At 47.9% G+C, this 15,364-nt stretch overlaps 1 protein-coding gene across 2 annotated transcripts in view; it reads left to right on the top strand.

Moving 5' to 3' along the window:
• The window catches only part of ESYT2 (extended synaptotagmin 2), a 67,278-nt gene that overhangs the window by 39,467 nt on the left and 12,447 nt on the right, over nt 1-15,364 (top strand). The window contains exons 10-16 of one of the 2 annotated variants that reach the window (XM_036428853.2): nt 437-519; nt 1,329-1,377; nt 2,404-2,493; nt 2,925-3,020; nt 8,509-8,571; nt 12,335-12,409; nt 13,105-13,191. In XM_036428853.2, the coding sequence (XP_036284746.1) occupies nt 437-519; nt 1,329-1,377; nt 2,404-2,493; nt 2,925-3,020; nt 8,509-8,571; nt 12,335-12,409; nt 13,105-13,191 (543 nt within the window). The remainder of the gene's footprint in view (nt 1-436; nt 520-1,328; nt 1,378-2,403; nt 2,494-2,924; nt 3,021-8,508; nt 8,572-12,334; nt 12,410-13,104; nt 13,192-15,364) is intronic. The other variant, XM_036428854.2, reaches the window with a different exon arrangement.

The following is a 15,364-nucleotide window of genomic DNA, read 5'->3' as shown; positions in this document are numbered from 1 at the left end:
CAGGCACAGCTCCTCCGTGTGGAACTGCTGCACCATAAGCCACATGTGCTGGGAGCAGAGTGTCCCCCAGGGCTAGTGTGGGTCACGCTCCACCAGCTTCTCAGCCCCAGTCTGCCTGTCCCCGAATTCCTTACCTTTGAGTGGTGCTTGTGGTTGGTTGGCTACCCGAGGACAGCGTCAGGGGTGGGGCGGGGGCCTGCACCTCTGCAGGCCTGTCGTGTGCTGGAGCCATTGAACTCAGGCCCCTGGACGCCCCCACCTGAAACAAGCGCAGCGGGCTGGGCCGTGTGGGCGCCCGTCTCCATGGGGAGATGACGTGTTCACACTGAGAACGGGGAAGGGCTCGCTGAGGACGCACTGGAGGCAGCGCGGGTGCTGTCCTGACCACGTGCTCGGAGGGGACTCTGTTGTGAAATGTCAGTCACTGACCTTGCAGGCCTTGGTCTATGAGCATCCTGGGCAGGAGCTGGAGATTGAGCTCTTTGACGAAGACCCAGACAAGGACGACTTTCTAGGAAGGTAAGTCCTTGGCGACTGAGCAGAGTGCAGGTCACGCTTTGTTTTTAAAAATCTTTTAAAACTAACTTCATTGGCAGATTTCTGTACATGTTGAGTGGGTTTCTAAGTGGCTGTTAGATATAATGTTTGCCTCACTTAAACTTCCTGACACGCTTAGTTCCTAACACGTTCTTGAAGTAAGAAGGCACGCTTCTAGCTCTGAGTCTGTCAGCAGCCAGTAGCACAGCAGCCAGTTCCGTTAACTGACTGAAGTGAACACAATTCAAAAATCACTTCAGTTGTTGCGCTTGCCCCATTTTCAGTGCTCAGAAGCCCCGTGTGGCTTTGGCCTGCAGGCCAGGGCGGCTCTCTGCACCAGGCAGGCAGCCTCGCCGTGCATTGTAGAAATGGGTTTTTACACATTATTGCTAATGTAAAAACACTTAAACCTGTAAAAACTTTTTGTGAGTTTATTTGAGCCAAAGAGTTTCTGAGAAGCAGTATCTCAACAGATTGGGATAGTGCTCTGAGAATGGTGGGTTCTCATCTATTTTTATATGTTGTAATCAAAGGAGGAGACAGGTGGGTCCCATGAAATCCATTGGTGGTAGACTAGAGAGGCGGGAGAAAGCAGAGTGGGGGGCTCTGAGACTGGATAAAAAGTAAAAGGATAGACCCATGCTTAGATGGGTGCAGGATAGCCCACAGTCTGCTCTTGATAAACTGTAGCATTTTGTTGGTTTCTGGAGTCCTCTGTTCTAGACAGACGCATCGGGTGGGCTGTGAGAAGCGTACTTCTGTGCTCTGAAGCTGTCGTGTTGTTTCTCTAGTCTCATGATCGACCTGGCCGAAGTGGAAAAGGAGCGCCTTCTAGATGAAGTAAGTTTTCTGCGAGTCTCATTCTACTTATGAACACTGGCTCTTTCCTGCCCCTCCCCATCCTGAAAACTCAGCATTTGCCCCTCAGGTATGAGAACTTAAGCTTGTTCGAAATAAATAGCAAAGTGAAAAGAAGCCTGAGAACCTAGTCATAGCGTGTGTGCTGAATACCTACCACATCCGGTGGACTTTGCTGAGGACACCTGCACAAGCGGCCTTTCTTCGGGAGGCGGTGCATTCCCCAGTCCCGCGCATTTTAAAGATGCTGGCACCACAGCAGGCGGGCTGTGCTGGCCGCAGGAGGTTGTCCCGGGAAGGCGCTGTAAAGGCAGAGGGACTTGCAGCGAGCAGATGCGCCTTCAGGCAGATGCTGCTATTGGAATGAAAGCGTGAGGAGGGAGAGTTGGTGGGGCTTGTGAACGAGGGTGGGATTGGCCAAGGGAAGCGTCATTCCAAGTCGGCGCTGCGGTCGGAGCGGGAGCGCGAGCCGCCGGTGCGCAGGGCCTGGGCGCAGCAGCTCGTCCAGCACGGGCTCCGGCCGCCTTCGAGTCACTGCTGTGTGGCTTTTGAGTTGAAATAACGGTGTGCTATTTTGTTATTAGTATGTACTGATGAATAAAAACAAACATGCTCACTTGTTTGATAGTGAAATTCATCATTTGGGTTTGATGTTATATTAGGCCCATAAGTTCTATTAAAGTCGATACATAGGAGCTGATGGAGCGGGTGGACATTTGAATCCTTGCATGTAAATTAGGGTGAGCCCTACCTCCCAGGGCTCTGATGGGCTCGGGGATTAGTGTTTGTGAAGCGTTGCCATGGGCCAGGCAGCAGTCAGGGCTGGCGTGGCCCGGGGCACAGGCCATGTGCCCCTGGAGAGAGCTCAGGGCTGGGTACGGAGGCTCTGTCCTGGTCTCAGTGAGCTGTGGGTACCACAGGCCCTAAGCCTCTTGGGACAGAGTGCAGACTGGTGACTTGAATGCCGATTCAGGAGAGAACTGCTAACCCTGCAACGTTTGTCCTCAGTGGTTCGCCCTGGACGAGGTCCCCAGAGGAAAGCTGCACCTGAAACTGGAGTGGCTCACACTGACGCCACACGCTGCCCGCCTGGACCAGGTGAGCCCCGCTTCTGTGGCTGAGACTGCTCCTTCCCTCCGTGCGGCATGCCCTGCAGAGGACTAGCGGGACCTGGGTGGCTGTGCTGTAGTCGCCACAGTGGCCTCAGGTACATTAAAGATGATGCCACTTGTAAGAAAAGATTTGAAGGTCATTTTCACCTGTGTTACAAGATCTTCAAATCTTGTGCTTAATGCAGAGCAGGGGTTTGGAGGGCCACAGATCACTGTCCTTCCTTTGATTTGTAGAGAATCTTTCCTATTTGCACTCTGCTTGCACGTATTGGGGGCTTCTCTGTTCCCGCTCTGCTTGCACATGTTGGGGTTCTCTGCTCTCTCGCTCCCCTTGCTTGAGCATTATAGGCACAGTTGGGTAGCAGGAGTCCAAAGCGAGGTGGAAATGTGCCTGTTGAGACTTCTCCTTCCTGGTAGGTGCTGACAGACATCAGGGCCGACAAAGACCAAGCCAACGACGGCCTTTCCTCCTCCTTGCTCATCTTGTATTTGGATTCAGCAAGGAACCTTCCGGTAGGTAGCACCATGGGAACTCCTGCGCGTGCTTGTGTCCACACTGTCACCCGTTCCTGTTGCTGTGTGTTCTCTTCACCCAGCCCAGAGCCGCGTGGGGTGGGTGGTGCAAAAGTGTGTTAAACTCCTTTTTATCATCACGATGGCCCTTTACTCTGACCTGTTTTATGCAGAAATCTCTCATACAGGGGAGATTTATCCAGCTCCCTGGTAGTTAGAGAAGAGGATGCTCTATAGGAAGTCACTGAGTAGTAACATTTCATTCTCTACTTGGCCTGGGACAAAATGAAGCAGCTCTGATGACAAACCCAGATTCATCCTGCAGCTGCCTCGTGGTGGGAGGACTGAGTACTGAGCGCCCTGGTGGGGAGACACGCTGCCTGGCCGGCTGGCATGTGCTGCCCCTGGCGGCTCCTGCTGCACACGTGGCTCTTGCGCCCAGAGCAGTGCTCCTTGTTCGCAGCAGAATTGTTTTGCTTAGCAAGAGCCATACAGCACAGTTTTTACAGGCAGTCACTGTGACTTGGAGAAGAACAACCTTACACATTTTCAGTCGTGTGAGGCCTGCTCTGGTCCCCACCACCAAGTTTGACCCTAGCGCTCATTATACTGTCCTATTGGTTTGATATATTTCTTAGAATATATTTTATTTATTTCTGAGAGGAAGGGAGAGGGAGAGAGAGATAGAAACATCAATGATGAGAGAGAAACCTTAATCAGCTGCCTTCTGCATGCTCCCTACTGGGGATGAGCCCGCAACCTGGACATGTGTCCTGACGGGGAATCGAACCATGACCGTCTGTCTCGGGTCGCTGCTTAGCCACTGAGCCGCGCCAGGCAGGCTGTTGTGACGATTTCTTGAGTGCTCGATAGCTTGTTCAGGAGATGCCATTCTTGCTGTATTTCCTGATGTTGAGGCCGATTTTGTTGACGGAAAGACGACTGCTCCCAGACGCAGTGCCCTCCCACGATGATGGTAGAGCTCACCGTCCAGGTCACCGGTGCGGCCGAGCCCACGCCGCCACTCAACGTTTCACCTGGCCTCCATTCTGGCCTCAGCTCAGGCTGGCCGGTGTGTCCTGTGCTTCATGAAGTCACACGCCTCGTCTCAGTTCGCATCTTTCAAGGTCCAAAACTGTGCCTCCCTGGGCTTTGCTCACAGCATAGGCGGGTGGGTGTATCAGACACTCTGTTTAAAGTGTTAACAATTCCACTCTGAGCAGTCATCCAGCTTTCTTCATGTCGGGAACATGTAATTGAACTCTGTCTGTGTAATTGTACAGATAGTTGGCCTTTGACCAACATGGGGACGAGAGCTGCCAACCCCAAGCCAAAAAGCCACGTGTAAACTAACCCTCCGCTGACAGGGATTCCCTGCCCGACCGGAGCCAGCGGTCCGCACAGCGCACAGCACAGCACAGTGCGGCATGCGCTCCGCGGGCCCTCCCGCTGCTGGGCGAGCTGCCCTGTGTCCGTGGGCGGCTTCTTTACCCACGTGGCTCTGATTTCTGTTAGTGCTCCCCTGTGGCCTGCCTTCCAGCCTGAAGCCTGTGGGCTCTATCTGTTCCAGTTTCAATTTGGGGGACGTTGTGTCATTATTACCTAACATTTCTACAGAATTTCTTGTGTGGTAGAATTTTTTTATTTATTTAATATATTTTATTAATTTTTTACAGAGAGGAAGGGAGAGGGATAGATAGTTAGAAACATCAATCAGCTGCCTCCTGCACGCCCCCTACTGGGGATGTGTGCCACAACCAAGGTACATGCTTTTGACTGGAATCGAACCAGGGACAATCAGTCCGCAGGCTGACACTCTATCCACTGAACCAAACCAGTTTCGGCTAGAATTTTTATTTTTAACCACAATAATGTTTGTTATCAAATCTTGATCATGCCTGATGGAAATGAATGTGTATACAGAATAGTATATCAGAACTGTGTTTATTACATTAAATTAAAATTTGAATGATGTCACAGAAGCAAAAAAAAGCAAGTGAACCTATTAACCCCTGTTAAAGGCATCGGTGTGGGAAGCCGCTCTGGCCAACGGGCAGAGGGCCCTTGCGGCACTGCTGCTGCCGGGCCACTTCCACGGAGCGTGGTGGCGCTCCCCGTCCGTGGCTCTGCGCCTGCCCTTTGCGCTCCTGTTACTGGTGCTGCTTGTGTGTGTGATGATCACAACCTACCGTTCTTTGCTTTCTCCTCCCATTGCCACTTCCCAGAGCATCTACGAGGGAAGCTTTGGGTGTGGCCACTTAAAAGAGAGGCGAGCGTCAGGACTGGTGTTCTGTGAGCACACCGCCTCGGTGTATAGAGCACTGTTTGTGAGTCCGTGTTCTCCTGTGTGCTGTGGACACGGGAATGTGCACGGGAGCTCCGGGTGCTGTCTCCGCGGTGTGTGGCGTGGCATACGGTCTTCTTCTCCTGCATGATTTCAGTTCCTGTGTGCGCTTGTTTGGTGCTTTTTGCTGTGACTAACATTGGTGACTACATCTGATGATGAGATGAACAAACCTGAGCCATGAGGAAGCCCAGGAAAAGATAAAATAAAAACTTCCATGGAAAAAGGAAACCACGGCGATTCATTGGGTTTTTGTGGTTCATCTCACTGTGAGATGTAAATATTTCTTTGCAAGTTTCAAACACCTCCCTCAAGTCTGCTTTTTCCTCCTGACCAGGCAGAAGCCTGAGCACTGGCTTTCCTTAGTCCCCTGTGCCCTGTGTGGTCAGTGAAGACAGACGTGCACTCGGTGCCCAAAAGCTCGCCTTCTCCCTCCCGCTGACCAGTCCCCAGGGAGAGCAGGCCCGGAGTGTGGGCACAGCTCCTCCTCAGGGCGGAGGGCACTTCCTGGAGCGGGTGGTGCCAGGCTGACCTTGCTTGGGAAGCTGGTCTCGTCCCATCTGTTTCCCAGGGTGTGGCTGGGCACCTCGGTGCCTTTAGCAAACAGTTATTTTCAGTTTTTTCAGGGCGAAAGGAAGCCACCATGGCTTAGTCATTAGGCCAGAGGGTCACCCTTCCTTGGCTAATCCCTGACTTACTAGTAGCTCACAACTGGTGAGACTCTTCCAGTCACTGGTCCTGGGAGCTGAGGGGGCAGCTTTGCAGCTGTGGGGCGTTCTCCTTTCTGTTTCCACCTGAAAAGGAGGGGTATTGTCCAGGTCATAGAGGAGGAGGGTCAGGACTTCCCGGGGCGAGGTTCCGTCACCCCGTCAGTAAATGCTGTGTGACCCACGGTGGTGCTCAGGGGCATCTGTTTGCCCACTCTTCAGTGAAACGGTCCTGTTCCGTGTCCGAGACAGCTGAGTGGCTCCGCCAGCGGCCGTGCTTCCGTCTTTCCATTCCGTGAGCTCTGCCCTGCGTCGGGCTCTAGCTGCTTTGTCATGTTCTGCTGTGACGCTGCTCAGTCCTAAAGCTGCTTTCCTCCTCCATTGTCAAAACCACGTGCTCTGCTTTGTGATTCCAGTATCGGCACTTACCAGGTGCTTCGTGAACTAAATTGGAACAAAGTGATTGTATTTTCAAACCTGTTGGTGGTCACTGTGTAGAGCACATGTGTCAAACACAAGGCCCGCGGGCCAAATCCGTCCCGCCAGGCCTTGCAATGTGGCCCGCACCGCGCTGTCATCACTGCACTCCGCTGCGTTTCCATCACAATGACAGTTTATGACTGTTCAGTAAACCATTCGGCCCGCGATTTAGGCTGGATTTTAGATTTTGGCCCCTTCTCTGATTGAGTTCGACACCCCTAGTGTAGAGGATCTGTGTTCTCAGCTTCCCCCATGCCAAGCCCTTTCCTGTTTCTAGGAAAGGCCTTAGCGGCCAGCCCTCTCAGCCCTACCTCCTCCCTGCTCAGAGCAGCAGCGCTGTGTCCAGCCCGGAGATGCCTCTCCATGGTGACTGGAGCTCCGCTCTCCTCCTCTTGCTCAAGTCCTGGGCTGGGATTTCAGAGGGAAGCCATGGTGCCTGACTCCCGGGGCCTCTCTAGGCCTTTGGCTTCCTGGCCACTCGTGTCTGCACTGCACTTTGCAGGGGTTCTGCGTGCACCGCTCCCTTAGTCTCAGGTAGGAGACAGCGGGAGCTGAGAGCCAGGGTCCCCGCTGGTGAGTGGCAGAGCTGGGGGCTGAGCTGGCATGTGCCCTCCCTGCGCTCCATTTGAGTGTGGGCGGGATTTATCTAAGAGGCGCGTTCACGCTCATGCCCACTGCCTGTGAAAACGCTCATGCCCACTGTCTGTGAAAACGCTGGCTGTAAGGTGGAGCCAGAGCAGGGGCGGGGATTGATGCTGGTGCTTCCTCACCGAGGGGCACAGGTGGCAGTGCTGCCGTTTAAGATGAGGGGCCCAGGTGGAAGGTGCTGTGACGTTTGGGGGCCTCATGCTGGGCCCCCGCCTGTGTCACCCCAGGCTTGTGCAGCTTCCATGACCTCACACAGCTCCTCGACCCCCTCCCCCCTCCGTCCCCCGCCACACACACAGCCTCTGGCCCCGCTGTGCCCACATGGATGCAGGCTAGGGTGATGTGCACATTCCGTACATGGCCCACTGTCTCGAGAACTTGAGGGAGGTGTTTGTCATCCCTCACACCTCAGGCAGCAGTTCCCAGCCTCGCTTACCCAGACTCCCCCCAGAGAAACATCTGGTGGGTCCAACGCCGGAGAACTGGCTCTCACGTCCCGTTCATTCCTCTAGGCCAGATGCTTGACCTCCGTGCCTGGTCCAGCCTGCCACAGTCCCATTTCTTCATTATAAAATCTACTTTTTATAAAAAGTTCTAAAATTTAATCTGTCATTACAACAAAAGTGATAAAAATTTTAATCTTACATGTTAGTCTTTGAAAGAGCTTGCAAAACAACTCAGTCTTGTCCTTTCGAGGGCCAGAAAGTAATGAATTTACAGACTCAGATTTAATAAAAGCAGGACATCAAAACTTTGCGAAACTTGGTGAGCCAACCTTCCTCCCAGTTTACACTTGGGAGAGGCTTGGGACAAAGTAGAGAAGGCCCGTCTTCCTGGTGGCCTTGCACAGAGACAGCACGTGTCAGAAAGGAGAGGTGTGGCTTCTGCTACGATAGCATAGAATTTGGCTTGAGAGTGAATTGGGCAACTGTGGCCCATGGGTTGGTATTTAGATAACATCTAATTATAGATATTTTAGGGGTTTTTCAAGCAAAGGGTAGTAAATAGAACCCTTTTTTAAAGCAGCACTTGGATTTTCAATCCTGAAGTTCAGGGGAAGAGTAACCACTGAGGAGAAGCACATATGTTTGATGCTGACAGGTTAAAGGTTCCTTCTAAGATAAAATCGTGAGCATACAGAAAAATTTTACAAATGGTTTTTTACTGTTTCTGTGTAATTCTTGCTAGTGTTTTTTGTTTAAAGATTTTTTTTTTGTTCGTTTGCATAAGTTTTCATGTCGTTAACCTTACATAATCTCCTCATTGCATGTTTGATTAACCCTTGGTGTGTTCATCTTCTGCGGGAAAGAATAACCCGTTAGGGTTTAACCCTGGTGTCTTGAAGAAGACTGCAGTTCAGAAAGCTTTAAAGGTAAACCAATGCTTCCCTTTGCAAGTTCATGAAGACGTATTAAAAGAGATGATGCTTCAGCCTCGCGGTGTGTTACTAATCAGCAGTTAGTGGTCGGTGGAGAGCCTACTTTTGTTGACCAAGAATTAGTAGAGAATTTAAGTCAGCTCTGAAGATAATTTTATAAAGTTCCAGTCTGATAAATGACACATCGTCTTGTCAGTATCTAAGGTGGTTTGACATGCTCTGTTTCCGTTGGATTTCAGTTTGTGAAAATGATGAGCTAGAAGTTCTGTCTAAAATCTTAGCCAGTCTTCAGCCCTGTTGGCGGGTGCACCTTGCCACCGTGCTGTCTGTGTACACGGCACCTCTCCCAGTATGCCGAGTCAGGCGGCTCCGTGGGCGGGGCAGGTCTCTGGAGAAGCCGTCCATGTCACTAGTGAGGGGCATTGAAAACTGAGCTCCACTCCCTGAGTCACCAGCAACATGTATTTTGTAGCCAAACTGTTAAACTTTTCCATGACTCACCATCTTTTATTATTTTTTCTTTGATTTCTTTGAACATTATAGGCTTAGATATTTGAGGGGAGAGCTTAAATGTAATTATTTTAAGAAAATTCCATAGAAAGGAGTCAGGAATGTTTTTAAGTCAGTTTTATCTAGGAGGATAAGTTACATTTCAAAAGTGGGGAAGACTAATAAAGCCTGTTTAGTTTTTTGTTTTAATCCTCACCCGAGGATAATTTTCAAATGATTTTTAGAGAGAAAGGAAGAGAGAGGGAAAGACAGAAATATCGATATGAGAGAAACACATTGATTGGTTGCCTCCTACACCTGCGCCCCGACTAGGGCCCAGGCTGGGGATGAGCCTGCAATTGAGGTACTTGCCCTTGACCAGAATCAAACCTGGGACCCTTCGGTCACGGGTCAGTGCTCTATCCACTGAGCCAAACTGGCCAGGCCAGATAAAGGCTGCTTTGATGTAGTTTTTATTAAGTCCTTGCTGCACCTTGTTCGCAGTAGTTGACATACTGTCACCCCTAAAACACTGTAAGGAGTGTATCAACAGGCTTCCCTCCCCATTTCTATGTTGTGTTTGGCCCCAAGCTGAGAACTGAAGGCAGCTTGGGTTGGAGTCCAGCATGAATTAATAATTTATAGGACAGAAGTGACAGTGTCTTCTTTGCTGGAGTAGTGAGTACATTAAATGAGATCATGCATGGAAAGAGTTCCATGCAGATAGTCCAATGTGTTCATTTAATTGTTATTACTTAACCTCATTTACGCCTGACAGCTGGGTTCTGGAAATGACATCATGCCCATTTCATAGACCTGAGAACCAGGGTTCAACTAGATAAACTGTGGGACTCACTAGTCAAGGGGTAAGGAGCTGAGCTGTAAGTTCAGGGAAGTCTCCACTTAGTTTCATGATATCTGTGTCTTTGAGTCGTGAAAATGGAATCATAATAGAAAACTTTGTGATTTGGAATCTAAATGTCATTTACTTAAGATACATCATTACTTTATGTACCACCAAGAAAGAAAATATGTCAGTAAAGGTTTGCTAATGTTTATTTCATACTTATTAAAGACTTTTAGGCTTAGGATAAGCGAATTTCCACCATGTCACACACATGCACACGCAGAAGGAAAATGGAGACAAGCTAAGTGGGCTAAGGGAGTAGCTATTCCCCCAGTATCTCGATTTTCCCAAAAGCAGGTACATAAAGTCAGCACTTGTGAGTTTCATTGTTTTCAAAGTAGAAAGTTAAAAAGAAAAAAAGGTCTTATAAATATTATAATTTTTTAGGAATGAATGGCTGCTTTTTCAGAGATGAAGTAAGTATATTAGTTAAGAAAGACACTCAGCTTCTGAATCAGATTCACAAGTTGTAGTTTCAGCAAGACAGAGGTAACTTCCCTCCAGCGTCCCAGAATCTGGCTGGGGCTCTGCCTGCTCACTACCTCCATCCAAAACGGGGTCTGGGAAACGGTGGGAGAATGCCTGCCCTTTTCAGGCCAGACTGCACCTGCCACACCTGACCGCCAGGGAGCTTCAGAAATAGGATGCTGGCTTGCAGAGCCTGGGCCCAGTCACAGACCAGGGATCTCACGTCAGGGAAGAAGGGACAGTGGACTGAGGGGGAAAGTGGTATCTCTGCCACAGTAGTCTAGCTTTTGAATTTTTTAACAGTATTTATTTCGTTTTACAGAATTCGTTCACATCAAAAAGATGAACCAGAAAATAGATTATCGCAGTAGGTGTGGGCTAGTAATAACTTTATTCCAATAATCATGAGTTTGATGCTTATGTTTATCTTTGCTGCAGTGTTGTGGATTGACTTTAAAATGTTAAACTAAAAAATGTTTTCGTGATCTAATTAATTTCCACTAACAGATATTTAATTGAATCTTCTGTGGGGCTAAGTTATAAATAAACCTCATATTCCATATAGTTGTGTTTTATGTTTTCTTCTATCAGCTAAAAAATATGCTTATTACCACTTTTAAAATTATATTCATATCTGCTTAATTGAATGCAACTCTAGATTGATGTTTATTCTTCCAGTCAAAATTACTTAGGTGCTGGCCAATGAGACTTGATATCTGATAGCTACATGTTTGAACAGAAGATGCTAACTTAAAACTGTGAAAACATGTTTCTGACACTTGGTAGTATTTTTATTATTTCAACCAGAGAACTGTTCTGGATTATATACTTTTTTAAAAATATTTTTTTTTGTTGATTTCAGAGAGGAAGGGAGAGGGAGAGTTAGAAACATCAATGATGAGAGAGAATCATTGATAGGCTGCCTCCTGCATGTCCCCCACTGGGGATCAAGCCTGCAACCTGGTATTGTACCCTTGACCAGAATCAAACCCAGGACCCTTCAGTCCAGAGGCTGATGCCCTATCCACTGAGCGAAACTGGCTAGGGCTATATACTCTTTTTTTAAATATATATATTTTTTATTGATATCAGAGAGGAAGAGAGAGCTAGAAACATCAATGATGAGAGAGAATCATTGATCAGCTGCCTCCTGCAATGCCCCACACTGGGAATCGAGCCTGGGCATGTACCCTGACCGGGAATGAACTGTGGCCTCTAGATTCATAGGTCAACATTCAACCACTGAGCAACACTGCTCGGGCTGAATTATATACTCTTTTTTTTTTTTTAATATATTTTATTGATTTTTTACAGAGAGGAAGGGAGAGAGATAGAGAGATAGAAACGTCGATGAGAGAGAAACATCGACCAGCTGCCTCTGGCACACCCCCTACTGGGGATGTGCCCGCAACTCAGGTACATGCCCTTGACCGGAATCGAACCTGGGACCTTTCAATCCGCAGACCGACACTCTACCACTGAGCCAAACTGGTTTCGGCATGAATTATATACTCTTTTACATTTGTCCTTGCTCATGTTTTTCTATTCATTCTTTTCACTTTATTTATTTTGTTATCCCAGTCAAATAAGTTTTGAGAGCTGGAATTATCAAAAAAGATATTAAGAAGATTTTATTTTTTTAAAGTAGTTTGCTCTAAAACTAAGACTTAACACTTAAAAAGTGTGTGTAAATAGACCTATTAGTATATCTTATGAGAGATACAATTATGGTTTGGATTGTACTTAGTGATTCTTTCCCAGTTATTCCCAGATAGTCCCTGTAAACTGAAGTCTCAGAAGTAAGTAGAAATGACTGTGAGTGTAGCCAGTGGTTTCATTGTCAACAAGCCTGTTCCAGGTGTCGTTCCTTACTCTGCATTTGTGTTTGGATAGTCCGGGAAGAAAGTGGACAGCAGCCCCAGCCCCCTCGTGCAGATGTCAGTGGGTCACAAGGCCCAGGAGAGCAAGGTAAGGCCGTGTGCCGACCATGTCCTGGGACCAGGTCCTGGGACGGCACTGTGGCGCTCGCTGTCAGGTGGTGACTGGCGTCAGGTGATGGTGTCGAGATCCCTAATTTCCATCTTTCTTCATTACATAGATTACTACCTCCTTAATTTGGTAACAAACATATTGCTCACTTTAAGAAGTAACATTAAAAAATAATGTGAATATTCTTTTGCTTGATTTCATGATAGGTGAAGGTTTTCTTTGAATGTTCTGTAAATATTTTGTTTGAAAGGTAACAAAGTTGCTTACGATGTAGCCAATGCAGTTCCCTCAGGTGTTGAGAGAGGATCCCCGTTGCTGCAGTAGGTCCCACTCTCCTGATGCGAGAGAAGCATTCAGGGACTGTTTAAAGTCATAGCCTTTGTTCACACTCACCTGCTCACAGTTAGTCTGAGAAGCTTCCAGAATGCAGAGCTGTGCAGCCCACGGAAACCCAGGCCACGGGGAGGGCACCCGGCTGGGGCTCTGTGGCCCGGCATACTCTAAAAGCTTGGGACTGTCTTTGGAGTACTTTCCACAACTGATACATAACAGTATATGCTCACTAATATGTGTCTTGAAATTAATTAAAGTCATTCCTAGCTTCTAAACACATAACTAATAAACACAGAAAGGAGCCACAGAGCGGAGAGCTGATTGAGGGATATTTCTTTCAGATTCGGTACAAAACCAATGAGCCTGTGTGGGAGGAAAACTTCACTTTCTTCATTCACAATCCGAAGTGCCAGGACCTTGAAGTTGAGGTATTTTATTTGTGTTCTTAATAGATTTATTGAAATATAATCAACATGTAATGAACTGCATATATTTAAAGTGTATAATTTATGGATCCATCACCATAATCAGTATTTTTTTTAAACTTTAAACTGATGATTGGATGTTACTGGATCTGGAAATGCAGTTGAACTTGTGCGTTGGCATCATATTGTCAACCTGCTGACCGTGGTGCTTCTGAGGTCCCCCAGGATTGCCTTCTGCACAGCAGTCATGTCTCTGCTAAGAAGGACACTTCGCTTCTGTGTTTCCACCTGCCGCCTCTGCCTCCCCTGCCTCGCCTCGCCCTCCCGGCCTCGGGCCTCTCTGTGTGAGCGGACCTCTCTGCCTCTGGGGTCCAGGGGAGCCTTCACCTTCGCCGTGAAGCCTGAAGTTTGAGGCGTTGCCTTCTCCTGCCATGAGGTGGCTGAGCGTTTTGTCAGAAGGGAATGTGGAGTTTTATCTGCGGCTTCTCTCAGCGCGGAGGGGTCCTCTGGCTTCCCTGGTTTGTCAGTGTGGTGCAATACAGCCATGGCTACAGAGTTAGACACTGCACACCTTCATGTGGTTTTCACATTAGGAACCTCACAAGTAAACCTTTATCAGGGCATGAGTTCACATGGTCATCCTGTTGTATCCTTCTTATGGATTCGATTTAATTGGCTAAGTTTTGTTAAGAATTTTGCACCTGAGTCCAGAAGGACACTGGTCTGTAATTGTGTTTCTCCGGCTTCTGGGTCAGGATGGTGACAGTAGGAAGAGTTGGGAGGTTTTCTCTGCTCTTTATTTTTCCAAGAGTCTGTTTAGAATTCTAATGCTTGCCCACCTGACGAGTTGATTCCTTTATCATTATAAAAATTTCTTTTACAGTTCATTTAAATGATATTCTTTGTAATCGACTGTTTGATATTAATATAGCTATTGCATCTTTCTTTTTATTGAAGTTAACATGCTTATTTTTTTCATCTTTTAAAAAATCTACTTGTAATTTATATTTAAAGGTGATGTCTTATAGATAGCATACAGTTATTGTTGATGTGGTTGGGTTTAAATCTGCTACCATATCTTTGCCCATTTGTTATCTTTTGCTTTTTTAATCTGATTTCTTTTGGATCGAGCCTTTTGCATTGGCACTCGATCTTCCTTTTTGGCTTACGAGCTGTGGCTCCGTGCTTGGTGCTGAAGGGTTAGTGTCTGCTCTAGGGCTCCGTCCCTCTGTTCCACTCACTGGCCTCTCCTTACTCGGTCTCCAGAGGTGCAGGGACCTTCCAGGGCATGCTTCTGTTTCTACTCTCCCATAATACATTCATTATTTTAAAGAGCTTTCTAAAAATCTAGAAAATAGTTTTTTCTATTGTTCTCACCCTTTCAGCAGAAGCAATTTCCCTTCTACCCATGGCCCCTTTCACAGAGCCAGTCGATGGTTCTTCCAGTTCTGTGTGTCTGGAAAGTCTGTTTCACCTTCATATTTTCACAAGATATAAAATGTTTGGCTACCTGGTTTTTTTCTTTCACTTTTTCCCCTCTCACATTGTTTCTGATGAGAAGTCTGAACATTACTTCTCCCATTTTTCCCCACCTCAAATGTCTAATCTGTCAATCCCATCCTGTGTGTTTTGAACTTTCCAATGTTCATCTTAGCAGCTGAGTTTGGATCTTATGTTTTCCAGGTCTTTCCTCTGCCTTCCTGTGTGTGTGTGGTCTGGGTGTGACAGCTTCTGTGCCGTGTCACCAATTCCATTGTCTGTGTGGAATTGGATCTGTGAGTCATATATTACTGCTTCTTTGGTTGCCTGGTAATTTTGCATGTTTGTGTGCTGGGATTGTAGGTCTTTAAATATTTTGGAGCTCTATTCTCATTTGGAGGAAAGGTCCTTGGGAATACTTGGAGCCTTTTGAGCTTGATTTAAGCTTTATTAGGCAGCCCGACAGGCTCTAGTCTTGGGGTCTGGGGGCTCTAACCTGATGCCCCACACATCCCAGATCTTCTGCAGCCCCATGTGCTCAGGGGGTTGTCCTCTGCTCCTCCTGGGCCTGTGGCCTCCTGTGGTTGCTCCCTCGCACGTGCCCATTGGCTGAGTGAGATGCAGAGGTCCTCGGGGCCTGCCGCTCTCCGGGGCTTCCTCCTCGCTGGCGCCTCCTGCTCTCTGACTTCTCCCAGTG

Source organism: Pipistrellus kuhlii, unplaced genomic scaffold, assembly GCF_014108245.1.
Source record: "Pipistrellus kuhlii isolate mPipKuh1 unplaced genomic scaffold, mPipKuh1.p scaffold_m20_p_94, whole genome shotgun sequence".
Taxonomy (NCBI): domain Eukaryota; kingdom Metazoa; phylum Chordata; class Mammalia; order Chiroptera; family Vespertilionidae; genus Pipistrellus; species Pipistrellus kuhlii.
This window is presented reverse-complemented; position numbering and strand designations above follow the sequence as displayed.